This window comes from Mobula hypostoma, chromosome 19, assembly GCF_963921235.1.
Source record: "Mobula hypostoma chromosome 19, sMobHyp1.1, whole genome shotgun sequence".
Lineage (NCBI taxonomy): Eukaryota > Metazoa > Chordata > Chondrichthyes > Myliobatiformes > Myliobatidae > Mobula > Mobula hypostoma.
In genome coordinates this window covers 40,433,797-40,458,011 of record NC_086115.1, presented here as the reverse complement: position 1 = coordinate 40,458,011, position 24,215 = coordinate 40,433,797, and the positions used below count along the sequence as shown (strand labels likewise).

At 38.6% G+C, this 24,215-nt stretch overlaps 1 protein-coding gene across 4 annotated transcripts in view; it reads left to right on the top strand.

Moving 5' to 3' along the window:
• Positions 1 to 23,501, top strand: part of LOC134358990 (adhesion G protein-coupled receptor A1) — a 608,347-nt gene extending 584,846 nt beyond the window's left edge. For all 4 annotated transcript variants that reach the window (XM_063071754.1, XM_063071753.1, XM_063071755.1 and 1 more), the window contains 3 exons: positions 2,287 to 2,432; positions 20,154 to 20,249; positions 21,067 to 23,501. In XM_063071754.1, the coding sequence (XP_062927824.1) occupies positions 2,287 to 2,432; positions 20,154 to 20,249; positions 21,067 to 22,303 (1,479 nt within the window). In that variant the 3' untranslated portion in view covers positions 22,304 to 23,501. The remainder of the gene's footprint in view (positions 1 to 2,286; positions 2,433 to 20,153; positions 20,250 to 21,066) is intronic.
• Positions 23,502 to 24,215: the final 714 nt, after the last annotated feature.

Below are 24,215 nucleotides of genomic sequence, written 5' to 3'. Positions count from 1 at the left end.
TATGTTTCACATTCTTATCATCCTCTATTCTTTTATTTGAATTTCCCATTCTTATTTGTCTGTCTATTTAAATGTCTGTACAATGGTCATGAAACTCACATTGTCAAGGGCTGTACTCCAAGCCAATCTTCTGACATTCTGGAAATTATATTCCATTATTAATGAATAGAGTAATCACATACTGCAATGGCCCACTTGCCACACCATTGATCTTCTGCTCTCTGGGTAACACCTTACTCAGCTCCATTCTTCAGCAAGCTCTCCATTAACTCTTCAGCTCTGTTCCCCTGTTCCATGCTTTTCATGCCCTCTGATCGTGCTCACATTCTGCTTCTGATTCCTTCTCTGTTCAGTCTTCTTATTAGGCAGTCACTTGGGATTGGGGATGTCTAATGTTCAGTCCAGGTTTGTAGGTTTTGAGGTGGAAAATTGTATCACTGTGGGACCTGAAGAACCTTCCACAAATGGGGCTAGAGGTGGCTGATGGTCGGGGGGTGGGGTGGGGAACAGGTGGGAAGTTGTTTGAGGTGCTGCACCCCTTCTACTGCATGTGTATGATTTTTTATTTGCTCCCAAAGCATGTCCTGAATGTAGTTCGTACCATCCCGAACGCTCATTCTCCACTCCGAAGGGTCACGGGCCAGAGGTTCCCAGAAGTAGGAAGATATGTTGTATTTCTTGTCAACTGTCCACTTTGCAGAACTGGCAGCAGAGTCTTTGCTTTGGGAGCCTGCTGTCAGGTGTACTAACAATGCAGCCAGCCCCACACGTCCAATTCAGTGTAACATATTTATTTTATTTTGTTATTTTACTGAGATGCAGCGCAGAATAGGCCTTTCCGGCCCTTCGAGCCACACCACACAGCAACCACCTCCCCCCACCCCCCGATTTAACCCTAGCCTAATCGTGGGACAATTTAAAATGACCAATTAACCTACCAACCGGTATATCTTTGGACTGTGAGAGGAAAGCGGAGCACCCAGAGGAAACCCACTTGGACATGGGGAGAACTTACAATCTCCTTAGACGGTGGTGGGAAATGAACCCAGGCTGCTGGTACAGTAGTAAAGCATACTGCTACACTACCATACCCTAACTAGGCCTCAATGCTTGGGCTGTCAGCGTGGCAGAGGATGCTTGTGTTGGTTCACCTATATTTGTGTGTGAAGTTGGAGGATGTTGTGGAGACAGTATTAGGTAATGCTGTGGGAAGGCACACTCACCCACAAATCCCATTTACTGACATTCTCCTCCTCATGGAACTCTTCCTCAACCTAGCTGACCTCTTATGAACAAAGCAGGTAGAATCTTCAGAATTAGAGAAAGGAATCCAGAGATTCTGACTCACAGATAGCAAGATCTACTCTATATTTGTTTCTGAGCAATGCTAAAGGAGATATTTTATGTAATGAGTACATAAGGGTCTTCGAAAAACTGAACCGCAACTCTTGAGTCTATTATCATATTCATTGTCTGGATGTCTCTTACAGGCGAAGTTAACCATGCATTTTTCACAATAAAGCTGACAGGTGTACAAGAGCTTTTAAAAAGAACAAATCTGTTTTATCTGGTTACTAATTGGGGGTAGCCTGGAGGAATGCGTGCACAACTTTCAAAGTCATTAATATCAAAGTAATTTAACTGAAAATGATAAACTGCCTGTATTGAAATAGTCCTTGAAAGTAAGTCCATTGGTTGTGGGAACACCTCAACGATGGGGCAAGTGAAGTTATCCCCATTTGATTCAAAATGATGGTCGCAGTGTATATGAATACCTCTGTGGGTTATTCCATTAGAAAGATAGCTTAGGTTTATGGATGAACAGTCATATAATCTGACTGCTGAAAATGAAATTTAAACCTTTAACAAAAATCTGAGTACTATTATGCTGAAGATCTACTGTGCATTTTAATGATTATGCTACAAACCATACATTTCTTTTCATTCATGTAGTAACAACATTATCTACGGTAGAACTGGTCAAAATCTGATATATTCAGAATGAATTATAAGTCTAAAAACAGGTTTCATTATTTTCTAATTTAAATTCTACATGTTGATTCAGTTATTCAGCTATTCATCTCCTCTCATGAGAATAGAAGAGAGGAGATGTCGCTACACATATCGATGCCCTCTGATTACATAATGAACAAGAATTTTACTAGAAAACCTTGCAGAGAGTACATTTTGTATAACAGGCTCCTTCAAATTTGTTGTACCTTAACCTTAGATATCTCTGCCGATTTTCTCTTCTCACTGAATAATGTAGATATTTTTATATTTTAGGTTGGGATTGTTTTACACTACTCCACTCTCTCTACAATATTCTGGATTTGTGTCACTGCCAGAAATATTTACAAGCAAGTGACCAAAAAGTTGCCTCAGTACCAGGATGCTGAACAACCATCACACTCTCAGCAACCAATGCTGCGGTAAGGAATAAGCGTATCATATTCCTCTGAGAAGCTAGAGGTATTTGTATTGGTGATGCACGGCACAATGATTCCAGAATATAAATGTAGTTACTAGAGAACGTAAGGTTTGAATGACATTTCCGATGAAGATGTTGCTTTATTTGCTTCTGTGCATTTTGCTCCTTTTAATTTAACAATTTATATCCATCAATGCATTCCTCAGCTTATCATGCTGCAGTGTAAATACCTTCAAGCTGTTATGGCAGCTTATTGTTTGTAATATGGTGGTGATTTCGGTTCATCAAGAATAAAGATTCTTCATTTCAGATAGGTTCAGCTCTTTAGTACACCTCGTCATTCTCACTTTGGCTTTTGAATGTTCAGTACTTTTTATTTTCATGTACTGAGATTTTTAATACAATTTTATTTACACTAATGTTCCTTACTACTTACATTTTTCTCTGGATTCCAATAGATTTCACTGGCATATACTCACTGATTTTTTAAAAATTTAGAACACTCTAGTAAACTAATGACAATTGCCGTACCAGACTCTGTGACATTTTCTCTGCTGTAGCCAATGTATTCTTATTTGAGGAATGCACATTCAGATTTGTTCCAGTCTTCAGCTCTACTGTCATCTAATATTCGCTACAAGCTCACTATTATTCATTTTATTGAGCAATTGTGTATTGAGAGTATCACCATTGCGGTAGCTGCTTTGAAATTCTGAAATCAAATACAGTCTGTCGTTCCAGTTGCATCATTATGTAGGTTATGGACCTTGAGTTGGATATTTTCAGGGTTTTATTTTTCAATTAATACCTGTAATATGCATTTGCAAATGTTAGACATCTGTGTTTATTTCGATAGCGGAATATGTTCTTTCTACATTCTTGAAAGAAAAATGAAGCTGTTATAATTTTAACAACATTTCTACATTTCTATTTTAAATCATTGGTAGTCATTCCACATATTAAATAATTTGAGATCAATTCTATTCCATTGTACTTTATAATTTTCTCATTTTGTGAGTTATAGAAAGTTTTTATCTTTTATTCTTGCCAGACAGCTAAAAAATAAAATCACAGTGGAGAAGCTCTGGGGATATTAGATTAACCAATCAAAACTATTTAAATACCATACTTGAGTAGTTACTGTTATCAAAGTATTTATTTTACCTTGCCTCCATTGATGGGTCCACTAAAGAACAATTAAAATCTTTCATAAGTTAGTCAAAAAAATTTTGCTAAATCATGACTAATATTTGTACAAAATAGCAAGCTTAAAACATAAGCAATATAGATGTTATCTAATTTTGCGTAATTATATTCGCTACTGGTAACGTATGAGCATTAGGCATTTTGTCAAGAATCTTAGTATTGGAAGTTTGACCCTCATTTACATTCTTTGTTCACTCTCTTGTGTTGGTTGGTTGGCATCCGTCTGTCTCGAAGGGCAATGGGTGATGACACAAGCCTGGGCCGAAGGTATGGAGATCCTCAGATGCCCAGTCATCAAGATCCCCCTCTCGGCCTCACTAGTGTAGTCCAAAGCAAAACTTATTAAGCAATATGTTTGGCAGCAGCTTGGCTGCAGGAGCTGACGGAAGGATGTTCAATGGCGTCCAGCCTCCTTAGGGGCTACACTCCAGATTTGCTGTCTGGGTTTACTCCCATAGCCTTCGCCTCTCCCGAGGCTGCCCACGAGGCTGTCGGGCTGTTTACCCATAGCTGGGGATCTGATTCAGAAGCCCCAGCCCATGTCCACACACCGGTGCAGAGGCCAGACCTCCTCCCCGTCCTCTGTAGGCCGAAAGGAGCTTGGTTTCTGTGTGACGCCAGCAAGGAGGCACTACATGAGGTTTACTGTCAGAGAGGCTGTCAACTGGCAGGGAGAGACTTACACGTTCAGCCCTCCTCTTCACAAGACAGCTAGCCAGTGGTAGAAGCTATAAGAGAGACAAACAAGCACTACCCACTACACTATCACAGTAGAACTATCACATCAACCATTTTGACAGTACTCTCTTGCGTACACCATCAGCAAAGCGTATAGCATTTGTCCAGTTGTGAAAGCTCCTCTTTCATCACATATCATTCTTCCTCATTTCTTTGTTTTTTACCTATGGCATAGATTGTAATCTCTTACTTGCTGTCACGTGAGAAAGGAAAGCTGCTGCATCTGTAAAATGCTCGCATTTTAGTTCCGTTTAATCAATTTTTAATGGAGGACTATGTGGAAAAGCATGGTTACATTGATCTTAGAGTAGGTTAAAAGGTCAGCATAACATTATGGGCCAAAGGGCCTGTACTGTGCTGTAATGTTCTATACTATATTAATCTGTGTTCAGGAAGTGACTTCCAACCATTAATATTCATGGCTTATGCTTCTGCTTACTTTTCATGCACCACAATTCTGAAAATTGAAAATTTTTAGCTACTCTCACTGTCAAGCAGACAAAAATGAATAGGTCCAATCAAAATATGAATGATCGCGAACGCCATCCCTTCAAATCCCTGAATTCATGAAGCGCTCAGAGACATCATTCTTTCTCAACTGTTCTTCTTGCTGTCACTCACAAAGAAAACTTCTCAAAGTAATATTGGAAATTTTGATTAGACAGGGCAAGCAAAAATGTAAAAAGATTGGGGGTGCTTGATCCATTCATAATCAACTCCAATCCCTCCTATGGAGGAGATTGATGCCACTGCTGTGACTATCTCATGGCACCCGCATATTTCTTTCACGGTCTAAAGAACTGATGTTCACAAATGCTGTGAAATTATACCATTGTAGGAGGAAGAAAAGAGAACAGAAAAAAAAAACTCCAACACTGCCATGCAGAGATTCTGCATCTTGATCTTACCAGGATCATTTCTGGGAGAAGAGAATTACAAACAATTAATATTCACCTCTCCTAATAAACTGCGCACTGCTTTAAGATCAGTTTGGAAGGAAAACAAAAGATTCCATGGACCTACTGCAACCCCTATCATTTCCTACTCCCTGACCAATGAGCTACTGCTGATGCTGCTTTTTTAGTTATCACTTGTGTTTTCTCATTCTTCCCTTTCCTAAAATGCGAAACTTTAATCCCCATGGACATTGATTGATTCTTAGCACTCCCCTTCTCCCTCCTGTGACTTTACAAACTTTTTTACCCTATATAAACTAAATGATCTAATGACTCTCCCTCCAGCCATCACTTGAGCTAATTTTGCAAATGAATTTCCATGCTGCATCCCTCAACCATCTTTGGAACCTGCTCTCCTTCCTAGAAGACTTCCTTCCCTTAGAAAACCACCCTCCATTCTCCTGTACTCTGTAGCTATCATCCAATCCCCAGTACCTTTTTATTCCTTGCAATAGTCTCTATACAGATCATTGTGTCTCAGAATCATGCCCATCTTGATAAGGCTTTTGGGCAAAAGCCCTATCAAGATGGGTATGATTCTGAGTTACATAATACGTCACCAGCATAATAAAGTCACTGAGTTGCATAACAAAGTCACGAGTGACTTCCAAATCCAAATAATGAGGATGCTGAAATAAATATAGAAAATGAAAGGAGCATTCAGCATGCCAAGCAGCAAAAAAAGTTAACTTTTCAGCTCGATAAACTTCTGTCAGAACTGTTCTGATAAAAGGCTGAAAGACTGAAAAACTGATGTCAATCCTCTATATATATAAGCTATTAGACCAATTAAATATTTCCAGAATTTTTCGTTTATTTCACTGATTTAGAGATTCTCATCTTTTCCATCTTCTAGACACCATTTCTGAAATGAATACCATGGAAACTTGATTGGTGTTTTAGATAAAGGTTATAACATTCCTATTAGTTTTTGGTTTTCTTTTATTTTTAATATTTCATTTAAAATATTATTTTTTATTTTGTATTATTTCAAATTTTTAAAAAAATTTCCATTATTTTCCATCTCTGATTAATGAAGTGTGTCTCCGTGGTGATTGAAACTTCTGGGAACTATGGGTATACAGTAAACCTCAGGAATCTGTTGCTGAATGCAAAAGCCTATTTATAATGATGAGTACAAAATATTTTTTTCTTTCTAAATAGTGCTAAACCTAAATTGGAATTTTGAGCTTTTGCATTTCTATTGTTTTGACTTCCTGACAAGAAAATAATCAAATTAAATTTTAGGCATTTATTATAATTAATCTCTTCCTATAACACATATTCACAAATTCTAAACATTCCTGTTTGCAAAAAAGACGAAATAAAGTCTATACAAGGGTCTTGACAATACCTTTCTGATATGATCATTTCTGCAGTTATCAGGTTCACTTACACCTTGCTTTTATGTATTGCTCAGAGATTGCAGACATTGACCCATTTATGCTGAGTGAAAAACTGAATGTGAGGAATTATTTAAATGGGTCATGGTCAGCATTATGGTCAGAAAATCTAGGCCATTGTGTCTGGCAAGTAGTCTAAGGTGAAAAAATAATAAGCTAGAATTTAAAATATTAATGTTTTTAGGTAAGGTCAGAATATGCTATTTCAAATATAAAGATACTATCAATATTCAGTGCCTATAAAAAGACTCTCGTGTCAAAGTGAAAACAGATCTTTACAAAGTGATCTAAGTTAATTACAAATACAAAACACAACATAATTGAATGCATAAGTATTCAACCCCTTCAAGTCAGTATTTAGTAGGTGCAACTTTGGCAGCAATTGCAGCCTTTGTTCTGTGTGGATGGGTCTCTATCAACTTTGCCAATCTAGACACTGCAATTTTTCCCCATCCTTCTTTACAAAACTGCTCAAGTCCTTTCAGATTGCATGGGATCTGTGAGTGAGCAACACTTTCCAAGCCCAGCCACAAATTCTCAATTGGATTGAGGTCTGGACTCTGACTTGGCCAAATCAGGACATTAACTTTGTTGTTTTTAAGCTATTCCTGTGTAGCTTTGGCTTTATGGTTGGGGTTATTGTCTTGCTGGAAAACGAATCTTCTCACAAGTTGAAGTTCTCTTTGCAGATTGCATCAGGGTTCCCTCCAGAATTTCCTTGTTTGGCTGCATTCGTTTTATCCTCGACCTTCACAAGACTTCCAGTGTCTGCTGCAGTGAAGCATCCCCATAGCATAGTGCAGCCAACACTATGCTTCATGGTAGGGTTGGTGTGTTTTTGATGATGTGCTGTGTTGGCTTACACCAAACATAGCATTAAGTCAGATGGCCAAAAAGCTCAATTTTGGTTTCATCAGACCATGGAACCTTCTTCCAGATGACTTCAGTGTCTCCCACATGCCTTCTGGTTAACTCTAGCTGAAATTTCATGTGAGTTTTTTTTTCAACAGCAGCTTTCTCTTTGCCACTCTCCCATAAAGCTGTGACTGATGAAGCCCTGAGACTCCAAGCAAGGTCATTTGGTTCTGAACAATTCATTTGTTGATCATTACAGAATGTCCTTCTGGTGCTTCCTGCTCCTTCCCCTCTCCCCCTTTCCCCAAACATGATTCCCCTCTTCCTGCCCCCTTCCCACTTTCAGTCCATATCAGAACCAGGTTTATCATCACTCACATATGTCATGTTATTTGTTTTTTTTTGTGGCTGTAGTACATTGCAATACATATAATTGCTACGGTACTGTACAAAAGTCTTAGGCACCCTAGCTCTATTTATATATATGTGCCTAAGACTTTTGCACAGTACTGTACATAAATAGAATTGCAAATCAAAGAATAGATTATTAGCCAGTGAGATTATTAATTCCTGTTACCAGCTGGAAGGAATACAAATTCTGGCCAGATTTATAGGCTCTATAAATGAATAGAATCCACATGGGCTACCTTTGCTTTGATTTGTCTCTGGAGATAAATGAAGGATATTGGTAGTAAACATGCTAGACCAAAAACAATCAAGTGGAAAGGATTGGTCACTAATTGGAGTTAATTTCTACTTTGAAGTCTATGAGGTATTGAAGATGACATATCTGCATAACTAAATAGTAAAAACATGAATAGGTTTAATAAAATAATAGAATAAAAGAAATGAAAATGATGGAAGTGTAAACTGTCTGCTCACTTTGGTAAAGAAGATCACAAGTTGTCTTTTTCTAGAATATTCCATAATAGTACAAGTTAACTTCACTTACCTCAATACTGATCTAATTCCACAAACTTACAAGGATTCTACAACTCATGTTCTCGTTATCATTATTATTTATTTATTTGTTTATTTGCGTATTTGCATGTTTTGTCTTCTTTTGAACATTGGTTTATTGTCCGTCTTTGTAGTTTTTTTATTGACTCTATTATGTTTCTCTGTATCTGTGAACATACACAAGAAAATGAATCTCAGGGTAGTATATGGTGACAAACACATATTTTGGTAATTAATTAACTTTGAACTTTGATGTTAAGCAATATGTGTAAAATCACTAAAGGAATTTATGCCTGGCTGAAAAATTTGTGAAAACTGACTCAATAATCTGAAAAAAACTCTACTTAATAGCTTAAAATAGACTTCTGACCTAATCAACCGATATATCCAATAATTCTTGACATTTATTAGTCAGAAAAATAATAAATAAACACCTAAAGAGGCAGTTTAACTCCAAATACTAAAGAATAACCAATCCACTCGAAGAACTGAATGGTTTGGGCAGTATCTTTGGGAGGAAACAAATTGTTGGTTTCAGGTCCAAACCTGCATCAGGGTTTGAAGAACATATTCTGAAGAATATATACACTGAAAATGTGATTTATGTCAGGTCTTGTCAAACATAAGCTGACTGCCGTGTTTTGCCTTTGTAACTGTCATCGGTGAAGAAGAATTTTGAAACACCATGTGAACATGTACCCTATAGAAACATTAAATCAATTTCATCTAAAAAGGATAGGCTATTTGCCTTACATTAACTATTTTGTGTTTGTAAGTGTAAAATGAATGGAAGTTTTCATTAAAAATTGCCCAAACAACAGAAGGTAATATTTTACTATGCTAAGATCAATTGTCTTTCCTAAGAAAATTATCTATAAGAAGTAACAGACTTAAACATGAAAGGAAGCCACTTTAGATTTGTACATGTTCTGTTGTTAATGGAATATTGATTTTTTACATTAAACGTTCTGATTCTCTAGCCTAACAACAGACTCCCTGTGAACCCATTTCAACACTCCACCTCATTAAGGAAGATGCTGTGAGCTTCTTTCAAAATCCCACGTTGGTCACAGCAATGTTGTGAATGTTTGAATGTTTTCTAGGGCTAATATCAGAACAGCTTTCCGCGGAGATATTACAAAACCCCTGCAACTTTTTACAAACACCCTGACCTAAAACAGAGCCTCTGTACACAATAAATCAATACCAATGCCAGCCATCCTCATAGAGGCATGAGAGACTCCTTTCAACATCCAACCCTTTACTGAAAGAGACTGGAAATGCTTTCTGATTCTCCACTATTCACAGAGATACTGTAACTTACATATTTCCTGTGGCCTGTCTTATTCACAGAAATATTGTTAACTCATTCCAACATACCACCCTCTTCACAGAGGTGGTATAATCACAATTTAATATTCTATCTTATTCAGAGCATTATATTTACCCCTTTCAATATCCCACCAATATAAACTCTTCCAAAGCCACGAGCTTTCTGAAATATATCGAATACAACACTTGCTCCTTTCACAGCTCTCTTTCAGTCACAATACTCATGGTCACACTATTAACACGATATTAACCTCTTGCAACATCGTCTTCAATTCACAAAGACACTGTGAACATTGCCAGTCTTCATTCTATTCAGAGGTGCTATCAAACCCTTCAAAGTTTCAGGATTCTTACGAGAATATTGTGAATTCCTAAGAAAACTGTGAAGCACTAACAAAAATACTATGGCCCTTTTAAACAGCCCTATTTATTCTCAAATATATTAAACCATTCCAAATAATATAACATAGGCACAGAAGTTCTCATGCCCCATCCAGCTCTTTAAAAATATCTCTTGAGTCAAAATGAGCTAGAGCTTGCTAGGAAATGCCATCTGTTCTGTGCTACAATATTGGAGATACCCAGGAGGTTTGACACAGACATATGAGTGCTGAAGTTTCAAGTGTGCTGCCTGCTGGTTACGCTCTGATGTTGGGCTCCTCACAGAATCCAGCGGCAGACCAAGTTGTTGCAAATCCAGAAGTTGTATTAGACAGATATTCAACATCTGCAAGCTTAGAGAGAGAGGAACCATACTGAGGTAAAAAGGTTTTTAACTAATTTATATGTTTGGATTGATTGGCTTTGATTAAACATTTCCTATAGTAGTCCTGGAGACCACTGACAATCCTCTAACCTCCCAGGGTGACTGAACAATGGCATCCCTAGAATGGAGTGAGCCTTCTTTGAACTGAGCACTGGCTCAGTGTGTATTAATAGCTGCCTTCTGAGGGTGACCAGAGAACTGACGACTTGGGTTGGACTCTGCCTCTCTGGTGTGGAAGAGAACTGTTCCTCCAGAGCAGATCGCACACCATTTCCTTTAGATGTATCTCCTTAGAGAAGACCCACCACTGTCTCCTTGAGATTTAGTGAACCCTGTCTGCAGAGCAGACAGAACGGTGTCTCCTTAGAAAGATCCAAACACTGTCTCCTTAGAGGTCAGAGTTGGAAGTAAATTTATTATTGAAGTACATATATGTCACCACATACAACTCTTGGGGTTCCCTTTCTTGTGAGAAATCACAAAAAATACAAGAAACACAATGGAATCAATGAAACACTATACCCAAAAGGGCAGACAACAAACAAAGTGCAAAGGGAAGCCAACAATCTTTGCAAATACAAAAAAGAATCTATTAACCTCTGCCTTAAATATACGTAAAGTCTTGGTCTGCACAGCCACCTATGGCAACAAATTCCACAGATTCATCGTTCTCTGGCTAAAGAAATTCCTCCTCACCTCCATTCAAAAAAGGCAGCCCTCTATTTTGAGGCTGTGTTCTCTGCTCCTAGACTCTCCCACCATAGGAAACATCCTCTCCTCATCCACTCTATCCAAGTCCTTCGACATTTGATAGGTTTCAAGTAGGACACCCTTCATTCCTCTGAAGTCCAGTGAATTCAGGCCCAGATACATCAAACGCTCTTCATATGACAAGCTGTTCAATCTTGGAATCACTTTCATAAATTTCCTTTGAACCCTCTCCTATGTCAGCACGTCCTTTCCAAGATAAAGGGCCCAAAACTGCTCACAATACACCAAGTGAGGCCTTGCCAGTATTTTATTAACCTTCAACATTACATCCTTGCTTTTATATTCTAGTTGTCTTGAAATGAATGCTAACATCGCGTTTTCCTTCCTCATCACTGACTCAACCTGCAATTTAACCTTTAGGGAATCCTGCACAAGGACTCCAAAGTCCCTTCTTCACCTCAGATTTTGGAATTTTCTCACCATTTAGAAAATAGTGTACCCTTTTATTTCTTCTACCAATGTGCATGACAATGTATTCTATCTGCCACTTATTTGCCCATTCTCCAAATCTCTCTAAGTCCTTCTGTAACCTCTCTACGTCCTCAAAACCACCTGCCCCTCCATCTATTTTCATATCTTTGACAAACTTTGCAAAAAAGCCATCAGTTTGGTCATCCATCATTGAATTATTACATAAAAAGAAGCGGACCCTGCACAGACCCGTGTGGAACACCACTAGTCACTGGCAGTGAACCAGAAAAGGCTCCCTTTATTCCCACTCTTTGCCTCCTGCCAATCAGCCACTACTTTATCCATGCTAGAATCTATACTATAATCCTGGCTCTTACCTTGTTTCGCAGCTTCATGTGTGGCACCTTGTCAAAGGCTTTCTGAAAACCCAGGTACACAATTTCCACTGACTCTCCTTTGTCTATACTGCTTGTACTTCTTCAAAGAATTCCAACAGATTTGTCAGGCAAGATTTTGCCTTGAGGAAACCATGCTGTCTAGGACCTGTTTTATCACGTGCCTCCCCCTGAGACCGCATCCTTAATAATCAACTCCAACATCTTCCCAACACAGAGGTCAGACTAACTGGCCTATAATTTTCTTTCTTCTGCCTCTCTCTCTCTTCTTGAAGAGTGGAGAGATGTTTGCAATTTTCTAGTCTTCCAGAACCATTCAAAATCTAGTGATTCTTGAGAGATCATTACTTAGTGCCTCTACAATCTCTTCAGCTACCTCTTTCAGAACCCTGGGGTGTACGTTATCTGGTCCAGGTGACTTATCTACCTTCAGATCTTTCAGTTTCCAAAGAGCCTTCTCCTTATTAATGGCAACTTCACACACTTCTGTCCACTGACACTCTCAAACTTCCAGCATAGTGCTAGTGTCTTCTACAGTGAAGACTGATGCAAAATACTTATTCAATTCATCTGCCATTTCCTTGTCTCTCATTACTACCTCTCCAGTATCATTTTCCAACAGTCCTATAGCCACTCTCAGCTCTCTTTTACACCTTATGTATCCAAAGAAAGTTTTTGTGTCCTCTTTAATATTATTGGCTAGCTTGCTTTCGTATTCCATCTTTTCCTTCTTAATGACATCTTAGTTGCCTTCTGTTGGTTTTTAAAAGCTTCCCAATCCTCTAATTTCCCACTAATTTTTGCTCTAACATATGCCTTCTCTTTGTTTTTGATGTTGGCTTTGATTTCTCTTGTTAGTCATGGTTGTGTCATCTTGTGTTTAAAGTACTTCTTCCTCTTTGGGATGTATATATCCTGTGCCTTTCAAATTGCTTATAAAAGTTTCAGCCATTGCTGCTCTGCAGTTACTCCTGGCAGTGTTCTTTTCCAATCAATTTTGGTGAACTCCTCCCTCATTCCCTTTACTCTACTATGATACTGATACATCTGACTTTAGCCTCCCCTTCTCAGATTTCAGGGTGAATTGATCATATTATGATCACTTATCCCGAGGGGTTCCTTTACCTTAAAGTCTCTAATCAATTCTGGTTCATTGCACAACATCCAATCCAGAATAGCTGATTCCCTAATGGGCTCAGCCACGAGCTGCTCTAAAGAGCCATCTCATAGGCATTCTAGAAACGCTCCCTCTTAGGAACCAACCCCAACCTGATTTTCCCAATCTGCCTGCGTATGGAAATCCCCCATGATGATTGTAATATCGCCCTTTTGGCATGCATGTTCTATCTCCTATTGTAATAAGGTGTATAAGATGTAAAAGAGGTGTATAAGATGATGAGAGGCATTGATTGTGTGGATAGTTGGAGGCTTTTTCCCAGGGCTGAAAAGGCTGCCACAAAAGGGCACAGGTTTAAAGGAGGTGTTAAGGGTAAGTTTTTTATGCAGAGAGTGGTGAGTGCGTGGATTGGGCTGCTGGTGGTGGCGGTGGAGGTGGATATGATAGGTTCTTTTAAGAGACTTTTGGAAAGGTACATGGAGCTTAGAAAAATAGAGGGCTATGGGTAAAGCCTAGGGTAGTTCTAAGGTAGGGACATGTGCGGCACAGCTTTCTGGGCTGAAGGGCCTGTATTGTGCTGTATGTTTTCTACGTTTCTATGTAATTTGTAGATCACATCCTTACTACTGTTTGGGGGTCTGTATATAACTCCCATCCAGTGTCTTTTTTCCATTTCAGTTCCTTAGCTCTACCCACAATGAATCAACACCTTCCCAATCCTACGTCATCCCTTTCTAATGATTTGATTTCATTTTTTACCAACAGGACCACACTTCCCCCTCTGCCTACCTGTGTTTAATGTAACGTGTACTCTTGGACTTTAAACTTCCAGCTATATTCTTCTTTCAGCCATGATTCAATGAAGCCCACATCATCATACATGCAAACCTGTTTCTGTGCTACAAGTTCATCTACCTTATTCCGTGTACTGTGTGCATTCAAGTATCATACCTTCAGTCCTGTCTTCACTCTTTTCAATTTTGTCCACCTTTTACATTGCAACTCATCCTATTGACTGCAGTTTTGCCCTATCATCAGCTTCTCCTTGCTAGGAATCTCATTACACACCGCCTCTGTTTATAAACCAACTACCTCATCCCTAACACTATCAGTCTCGTTCCCATCCCCCTGCCAAGTGTAAGCCTTCCCGAACAACTCCAGCAAACTGCCCAGAATGATATGGGTCCCCTTGGGTTCAGGTGTAACCTGTCCCTTTTGTACAGGTTGTGCCTTCCCCAGAAGAAATCCCAGTTATCCATAAATCCGAACCCCTCCCCCTTGCACCAGTTCCTCAGCCGTACATTCACCTGCCAAATCATCCTATTCTTATTCTCGCTGGCGTGTGGCATGGGCAGCAATCCAGAGAATAGTAAATAAGTAAGCAACAAATATCAGGAACAATAGATGAAAACTCCTTGAAAGTCAGTTCAGTGGGAACAGTTCAGTGATAGGGCAAGTGAAGTTGAGTGAAGTTATCCCCTTTGGCTCAAGAGCCTGATGGTTGAGGGACAGCTGTTCCTGAACCTGGTGGTGTGAGTCCCGAGTCTCCTGTACCTTCTTTCAGATGGCAGCAGCGTGAAGAGAACATGTCCTGAGTGGTGGGGGTCAGTGATGATGAATGCTGCTTTCCTGCAACAGGACTCCATGTAGATGTGCTCAGTGATGGTGAGGGGTTTATCCATGATGAATCGGGCCACTTGTATGGAAAAACATTCTTTTTGTAGGCTCTTCTGTACAAGCAGACACAGCATTGCTTCTCAGAGTTGGCTAGGTACTGTAGTGTTCAAGTCAGGAGCAACTGAACAATACCTTTCTGGAGTGGGTTATGAGGTGTCCCTTAAGTACACAGACCACAATTTCCTTAGAGTGAACAGAGTATTTCAAGTTCTTTGTAATTGTTCCTGGAGCGCAACTTCAAGTTCCTGGCATCAACATCCTGGTGGATCTCTCCTGGGCAAACACAATAATTCAGTCTTGAAGAAGGCATGCCAGCAGCTCTAGGAAATTGAGAAGATTTGATACTGCACCAAAGATTCTTGCAAATTCCCATAGAAAACTTCTAAATGGTTGCATCATAGCTCGGTATGATGGAGATTCTTCTCTAATGCGCAGGATTGCAATCCCCATCATCTGAGCCAATTTCGTCATGGCAAAGCCTTCCCCACCATTGAGAACTTCTTGAAGAGACAGTACCTCAAGAAAGCATCATTCATCACTGATGATCTTCATCATGCCCTCTTCCTGTTCCTAATATTGGGAAAGGAGTATAGGAGTCTGAGATGCACACTCAGTGATTTAGAGTTCTAAACAATCCATGCACCTATAAATACCACCTTGTAATTCCTTTTGAACTATTTATTTATTTTGTAATTTATAGTAATTTAAAAGTCTTTGCACTGTATTGCAGCCATAACACAACGAGTTTTACGTAAGTCGGTGATAGTAAACCTGATTCTGTTTCTGATGCAGTTTCCTTATGATGGACTGAGTTCTGGATCCAATGAGTTGATTGTACATTGACTCCTTTGAGTGGATCCAGCCAATTGCTCCTTATGATCACTGTCTTCTTCAGGTGGACCAAGTACTCTCCAAAACAGATGAAGCATTTCATTCTTAGAGTGAATTGTGCATTGTCTTCCTTAGATAGATCAAACAGTCTCTCGTTAGAGTAGACGTGGAGTGAATGTTGATGTCTGTGTCTTCTAGTCCTTTCACAAGTGAATGCTATTAGCACTGTTGCTGTGCCTTTTGGTTAAAAAGGCACATGCAGTAGAATGCAATAACTATAAATCACACAGCAAGACACACAATAACTGGAAATCACATTCTGATTTAATATGATGCTATACAGAACGGGCTACAGAGGAAGTGGATAAAAGTGAAGGGAGAGGAAATTGAAAAGCAGTAAAAGAAATGAAAAGAAAGCAACTGTGAAGGACAGAATAACAAAAGTCATAATCTGTTATACAGAAGAAAGAAATTCTGAAGGCTGAAGTTTAGAAAGGGAGAAAAAAACAACACCATTACGTGATGAGAATTGAGGAGAGTTAATATCAGCGGCAACCAGATGGGATGAGAAGGTAATGACCTTGAAATGGGATGAGGTTACCCAGATAATGTAGCATATGCAGCAGACTAAAAAGTAGCTGCAGCCAGATTTTTTCCTTTGTTGCAGACTGAAAGAAAATTAGGACCTAAGATCTGCTGGTGTTGCATTACTTGTGTGTGTGTGTGTGTTTTAGACGGGCTTCTCATTTATTTACTCAGCTAGCTTTGGCAAAAAAAATTAGAGAAAAAAGTAATAATTTGTCAGTTGCACAATACTGAACTCAAAATTGCAGTGTTGATGTAAAATCTGAAGTATTTGCAGTATTTTCGTTAAGTGGGCATTCTTCACAGGAAAGGAGGTTGTGGGACCAGATCCAGATGAAGTTATGTTTCTTGCAGGTCCTATTCTTTATCTGCCCTCATTTCCTCCTGATCTGTGACCTGTAAAAATGTCCAGACCCTCCATGGAATCCATGACATTTCTCTCATTCATTTCTATTAGCCTCCACTCAAAGTTGGCCCATTAGAACAATAAAATAGAAGCAGGAGTTGGCCATTTGAAGCCTTACACCTGCTTTGACCTTCAATATGAATATTGCTGAGCTTTTGATTCAGTGCCATGTTCCTGCACTTAGTTATTATGCTTTGATTTGTTTAACATGCAAAAATCTTCTCTTCTTCTTGTATGTACTTAGCCACAGTCCTCTTTGGTAGACAATTCCAAAGATACTTTGCCTTCAAAATGGAGATGTTTCTTCTCATTTCAGCCCTAAATGGCGAACCACTTACTTTGAGACAGTAATACTTAGTCCTTGTCACTCTAATAGGGGACAATATCATCCTTGCATCTGGCTGGTCAGCCCCTGTTCGAATACTGTATCCCCTCATTCCACCCATCTGCTAAATACTTGTTCCTCTCCCTCTACTGCAAACATCCTTTCTAACACAGGAAGACCAGACCTGAACACAATTTTCCAGGTGCATTCTTAACAGGACCCTTTTTAAATGCTGTGACCTACACCATAAGTAATCTGCAGGCAACGCTATTTTCCTGGAAAAAGTATGGGCATAATTTTTAAGTGATATATTAATGCCTGCTCAACTTTTGCAAGTCAACTGATGGCATTCAGAAAACAAAGTTTTTTCACATCATCATTAGTTCCAGATTTTAGAGCATGGTGTTCTAAATGCACAGTTTTCTTAGCAGATGCAGATGGAATTTGCCTTCCATAGTGAGGGTAGTGTCAGATGTCCTGGCACTGTCCTCCACTGCCCCCCCCCCCGACAATTCAATCTATCAGCCCGAGTGCATCATATAAGCATCAACGTACATGGGTAGACTTCCAGCTGAGAAATTTATGACTCCCAAAGAATACTGATTATTATAGACATTATCAAATGAAAAATTCATCATTGAAATGGTTATATTTTTTATATGAGTCCTCAGCCATTTATTCAGAAGTATTTTGTTGTTCCACTCAGTGGATTTGCATACAGTTTTACCAGACACCTGCTAACTATCTGACATTTTTTTGATGAGGCTGTTGAATGGCCTTGGGCTGTTTCATCGTGGAAGTGGGGAGCAAAAGAACTGATATTCTTTCAGATATATATGTAATCTCACTAGTAAGAAGATCCCCTGTTATCTGTTGTGAACCTGCAGTCCCTGAAGGAAGCAAACAAAAACAAGGAGAATGTAAAATGACAATAGCTTTGCAGAATAAAGGCATAATTTATTTACTCACAATTGCAAAATCCCATTACTGTACTTGTAAAGTATTACAGAAATGCCCCTGTGGAATACACTTCTAAACTGATATCTGGAATACATGGCTGATGTCTCTGATATTTAAGCATGTTTCTTTTACAAATCATTCACAATTAGTCTGATACTATGATTAATGTGATAAATTAACTTCATATCCATTTTTAAATGCTCAGTTTAAATGCATTTTTGCTTGAAAAATATAAAATTCTATTTTCATCAGAAGACAGTTACGTATATGATTCTATTACTGGTGACAGATAAATAGTAAATCTCTTTTTCTGAAATGAAGAAGGACATTTTGATGTTAATTGACTTTCAAATGGTGCTCTAGGATGCCTGGTAATTCAGTTAGATTTGATTCCGTGGTTCTGAGCGGCAATATAATTTCAGATAACATTAGATTGATTGAATCACGTGTCTTGTGAAAGAAGTGCATTTAATTGCATGGGGACCCACTTGTCCATTTATTCATAGCCACAATTAATTCACATTTTGAAATGAGGGATTTGTCGTGTTATCGCAATAAAATTATGAGGAATTAAAATGAATTCGAGTATTTTGAATATCTGTTCATATTTACCTATTGACACTACAAAGCCTTTGTGTTCTGTAAAATGATATAATGGCGTACCCAAAGTTATCTGCTAGCCTCCTTACTTACTTTTTAATCAAGATCTCTCATTTCAGCAATTACATTGTTCCATTTCAAATTAATTTATTCATTTGGATGTCTTTTACAAAGTCCCTATATACTGTCCATTCCCAATTGTCTCCAACTGAGGAGTCTTTTAAGAGTCAACAACCTTGGTGGGTTTGCAATCACATATTAACCAAATCGAATAAGGATGGCAGGTTTTATTTTTTGAAGGACATGAATGAACGAAGTGGATTTTACAACAGTCAAGTAATTTCATGGTTAGCATTATTGAGAGTGGCTTTTTTAAAAAAAAGTTCTAGATTTATTTCACTGCATTATGTTAAGTTGCTAGCTTCCATGGTCGGCTTCAAGCTCTTGTCTCTAGACCACTGCCTTCTAGTTGACTTACTATTGTCTTGCCCTACATATGTAAGGTGAAGGAAAGTTTCTGTGCCAACACGCAGTTGTTTGTCTGCATGTGTCCTCTTTACATCTTTCCATCAACACTTGCCAAACCATTTCAGAGACCCAGAGCTTAAATTAGTGGTTGTGCTTTGAAAGATGTGCATAATCATATTTTTTTATGAAGAGCTGTGGTATTCTAACAATGATTTCTCGTGCTTATACATTTATATCCAGCCATTTTAATTAAGGATTTATAGCTTTAGTATTAAATGAAAACCAAAGGCTCATTTTAGAAGAATTTGACTTGGATGATTTTCAATACCATAATGTGTTGTATAATATATTTTGTAGTACTAGCACTTTGCAGAAATCTTTTGTTATTGTTCTAATGAATTTCTTTTGTTGGCTTATAAGTGAAGCTGAGGTACATTCCTGTATCTTTTGGATAAATAATGCTTAAAACAGTTTGAAATTATTATTGATCTTTAAATAGAATATATTCATAACAAAACCATAAAAATTGTGCTCTCCAATTTCAAATCTGGCACATTTGCCCCTGCCAGCATCAGTTGGAAGCCAAAAGCTCCATTTAGAGTGGAACATATGTGCCTGATAATAGATTTCCACACCAGTGGTTGGTAGCTACTGTCCACGTGGCATGAGCAATCACCCATCAATTCCGTACAAGGGCAACAGTCTGTACTGAAGGAAAATAACTTCTTCGGTAATCCAGGCAATTTGCAATGTACACCCATTAAGATCCCCTGCTGGCCAGTATCCTGTTACTTACTAAACACTGCCAGCTGTCTTCACAGTTTGATTGTTTCCTTGGACTTTACTAAAGCTGATACAAATCGATCCTCTATGTTTCTTGCTATTTGTCAGTACAGTATATTAATATACAGTTTTTCTACCCATTGCAATTATATATTTTAATCCACCAATCTTTTCTAGGTCTTATCTGATTGGAGGAGGCATTCCATTAATCATTTGTGGAATCACAGCTGCAACAAACATCAACAATTACGGCAGTGAAGACAATGCACCGTAGTAAGTAGCATTTCTGTGTAAAGTGGATTTCACTTACCCAAAGTTACTGTGAACTGGTACAAGTAAATTTGATTTTTGACTGATGTGTAAAGCAGGCTACAACTTGACATCATCACTTCTTTGGTAACTCCCAAGGTGAATTTCACTTCCAGTGATTCAAGTGGGCAGATTCTATCAAAATATAGCCACAATTCAAGTATTAACATAAAAAAAATGTCTCTTAAAAATAGAAACAAGTAATTCTGGAGATATGTAGCAGGTCAGGCGGCATCAGTGAAGAAAGAGAGAGAGAGGGAGAGAGAAAGAGGGAGACAGAGAGAGAGACAGACAGAGTTTCAGATGGATAACATTTGATCAAAAGGGGACAACTGAGAAAGCAGGTGCGTCTTGTTCCAAGCCAGGGAGAGAACATGGAAGTTCATAATAATCCAGGTGACACAGATTAGATGGCAGAAACAATAATTGTCACCAGGATTATCACAGACACAGACACTCTGTCTGTTCTCTGCAAGTTGCCACCATGTCTGCATTTGAAAACATGCTTGGTTTCTTATTTTCCGATTCTGATGAAAGGTCATTGTTTAAAATGTTAACTCAAGTCTCACTCTCCAGTGGAGTCTACCTGACGTGTTCAACGTCTCTAGTATTTTCTTGTTTTTTAAAAATTTCCAGCATCTGTACTCTTTTTGGTTTTTGGCTAATGTTTCTTCTGAAATGGACTTATTAGTTCAATTATTTGAGGGATTATTTCTTGGGATCAAGAAACCACTCATTGGGTCACTCAGTTGCTTTATCTATGTGTTTCCTTTTTCCACAGTTGCTGGATGGCATGGGAGCCTAGTCTTGGGACGTTTTATGGTCCGGCTGCTTTCATTGTGCTTGTTAGCTGCATCTATTTTCTTTGTACGCTAATACAGCTGAAGCGTCACCCAGGGAAGAAATATGAGCTGAAGGAGATGACGGAAGAGCAACAGCGGCTAGCAAGCACGGAGGTAGGCCCCAGTCATGTAACGGACTCCAGCTCTGTGTCACACACATGTTCAGTGATTTCTTCCTCAATGCTAGAGAATGAGCATTCATTTAAGGCTCAGCTTCGTGCTTCAGTGTTCACTCTCTTTCTGTTTATCGCCATGTGGACCTTTGGCGCCCTTGCAGTCTCACAAGGACACTTCCTAGATATGATCTTTAGTTGCCTGTACGGAGCAGTCTCAGTGACCTTAGGACTCTTTATTCTCGTTCACCACTGTGCAAAACGTGATGACGTCTGGCATTGTTGGTGGTCCTGCTGCAAATCAAATAGGAATACATATGCTGTTCAGACAAGTGCTCGACCCCAAGTGACCATGAACGGCGATGCCCAGCTTCATGTCCCATGCCTCCTGGATTCTCCCTGTCCGAGTAAGTCGCCATCCAGTTGCAATCATTCCGTCTCTGGACTCTGTAAATTAACTAACCTACATGCCATGCAGAATCATGTAAATTGTGTTTCACCAGTTACACCCTGTTGCGCCAAAATGCACAACGAACAAATCGTTGATGACGACGGACATATTCACCTGCATGCAGATGGAACGTGCAGGCCGACAGTGCACATACACAGATGTCAGAAAACTCGAACTAAACCACGGCAGTTCATTCGGCACAATAGGTCCGCAGCTCAGAGGGAGTATGCCTACCATATCCCTTCCAGCATCGATGGGAGCATACACAGTTCACATACAGAAAGTCATCACAGCATCCAGGACAGCCAGTCCATCCAAAGGCAAGTCATTTGTGCAAAGAGTGATCAGTGCCCTAATGTCTGCCAGCCTGAAGGCAGCGAGGCCAGCACAATATTATACGGGTGCAACAAAGCTGTAGACAGTGGTGTCAGCACAGAGGCTTTGCACCAAGGAGTCACTTTTGAGATGCAGTCACGGAGACAATCGTGTCCTCTAGGTGTAACCAATCAAAATGGAATTCTTAAGGGAAACCTGCATGAAGCCATGATTTATACTTCAGACGTTACAGGAAACATAAGGACTGGTCCTTGGAAAAATGAAACTACTGTGTAGTTTTTAGCCTCACGACTACAAATTCAGATCATTGCAGCAACAAAATGTCACATATAAGTTTTGTATAATGCTTAGGTGTTTGTTTACATGATTCATTGTGAGGATTTGCATATTTCTATGTATACATATATATTTGTACAGCACATACAAAGTACCATAAGAGCAGTATTATATTATGTATTTGTACTTAAAGCTAAAAGGATGCATTTGTGTTACCACAATGTGAGCATTAATCAAAAAGTAGTCTGCAGATTTATCATAATTAAGTTGAAGCTTTCGATTATTTTTCTATCAATGTAAATTGTTTCTTCAAAGTAAACAACCAAAAAGAGACGAGTATTACTATTCTATTAAAGAGGCAGTAGCCCTTTGGTGGTTAGCACAAGTAGCATTTTAATGTTTGTTTAAAAAAATCCCCTATAATAATGAAAATATAATGTGCAATTTGTTCAGAGTATAAACTTATGATTTTTAATTATTTTTATGAGTTTGCTAGCTTCATTGGAATAAATCATCAGATAAATAAATATTTGAAATAATCCTGCATAATGTAAGGTAATTGTGGACCTGTGTTTTAATTGACACACAAGGGAGTGATTTCTTTAGCATGGTATGTGTAACTCCAAAACCTGTTCCTTATTGGTTGGTCTGGTACGTTACACAAAGTGTACAAAAGAAATCTTTCCCACAAGGTAGAATAAAAAGGGTATTGGCTCTTTAATTTTGTATGAAGAAATATATTAAGTCTATACTTAGGCATACAGTACATGCTGAAATATGCATGATTTTTGTTGCATTTTATTGTCAATATTCATCTGCTATTATATGTAAAAGCTGATCATTCTGGTAATGTAAGACCTATAGCATCTTCTCATTTAATACATGCAAATTAAACCATAATGCTGAAACAGAGTCATTGGACTACTTCACTGTTAAAGTGCCACAGCACATGTGTAAGTTTAAAGCTATAAGTGTGCTAGAGATGACAGTTTTCAGTTATCTGTGCAGAGCATGCAGTGACTGTTGTATGTTACAGTGTACACTGTATAATGAATTAATGTTTCTAGTAAATGCAGATATCACCATGTTTGTTAGTAAAAAGCAAAAAAAAAACCCTCAACAAGTCTGTCATCTATTTTAATGAAACTCCTTTTCAGAATTTGCTTTTAAGAATTCCCTGTCATCAATAAAAGGTGAAATCAGGTAAAAAAAAAATGTCATATTTGATTCCACAATTTTCTCAGAAAAGTGTATCCAACAGCAATGGAAACATGTTTACTGTAACTGCATTTCATCAAAGCTAATCACAGTACTAAATTTGTTTGACTGACTGGGGATGGTTGGAGGGATGGCAACACTATGGTTATGTTATTGAATTGGGAATTCAGGAAAGGTGCGCTTAAATGGACACACAAAAGACTGCAGATGCTGGATTATGGACCATGCTGGAACTGGGCCAATAGACAAGATGCTAAAGGAACTCAGTAGGCCAGGTAGCATCTGTGGAGGGAGATGGGACAGTTGGTTATCTATTTCCCTACGCAGATGCTGTCTGATATGCCATGTTCCTCCAGTATCTGGTGAAGTTCATTCAAATCCCAACATGGCTATAAGAGAATTTGAAAACAGTTTTTAAAATATGTGAAAATAAAAGCTGAATTAGTAATCTTGATATTGAAGCTATCAGGTTGTTGTAATATCTTAACTAGGTCTCTTTTTGCCAATACAGTACCACCCATACCTGGTTTTACCTAAAGGCAACACCAGCCTCAAATCAGTATGGTTGATAGTCAACTATTCTTGAAGTTGTTTGATAAAGCACAGCTCCTGAGATAAACCAATGCTCATGCAACATGCCGATATCTTTAGAATTCATTTTAAAACCCCTCAAACTTTCTCATTGACAAAAATA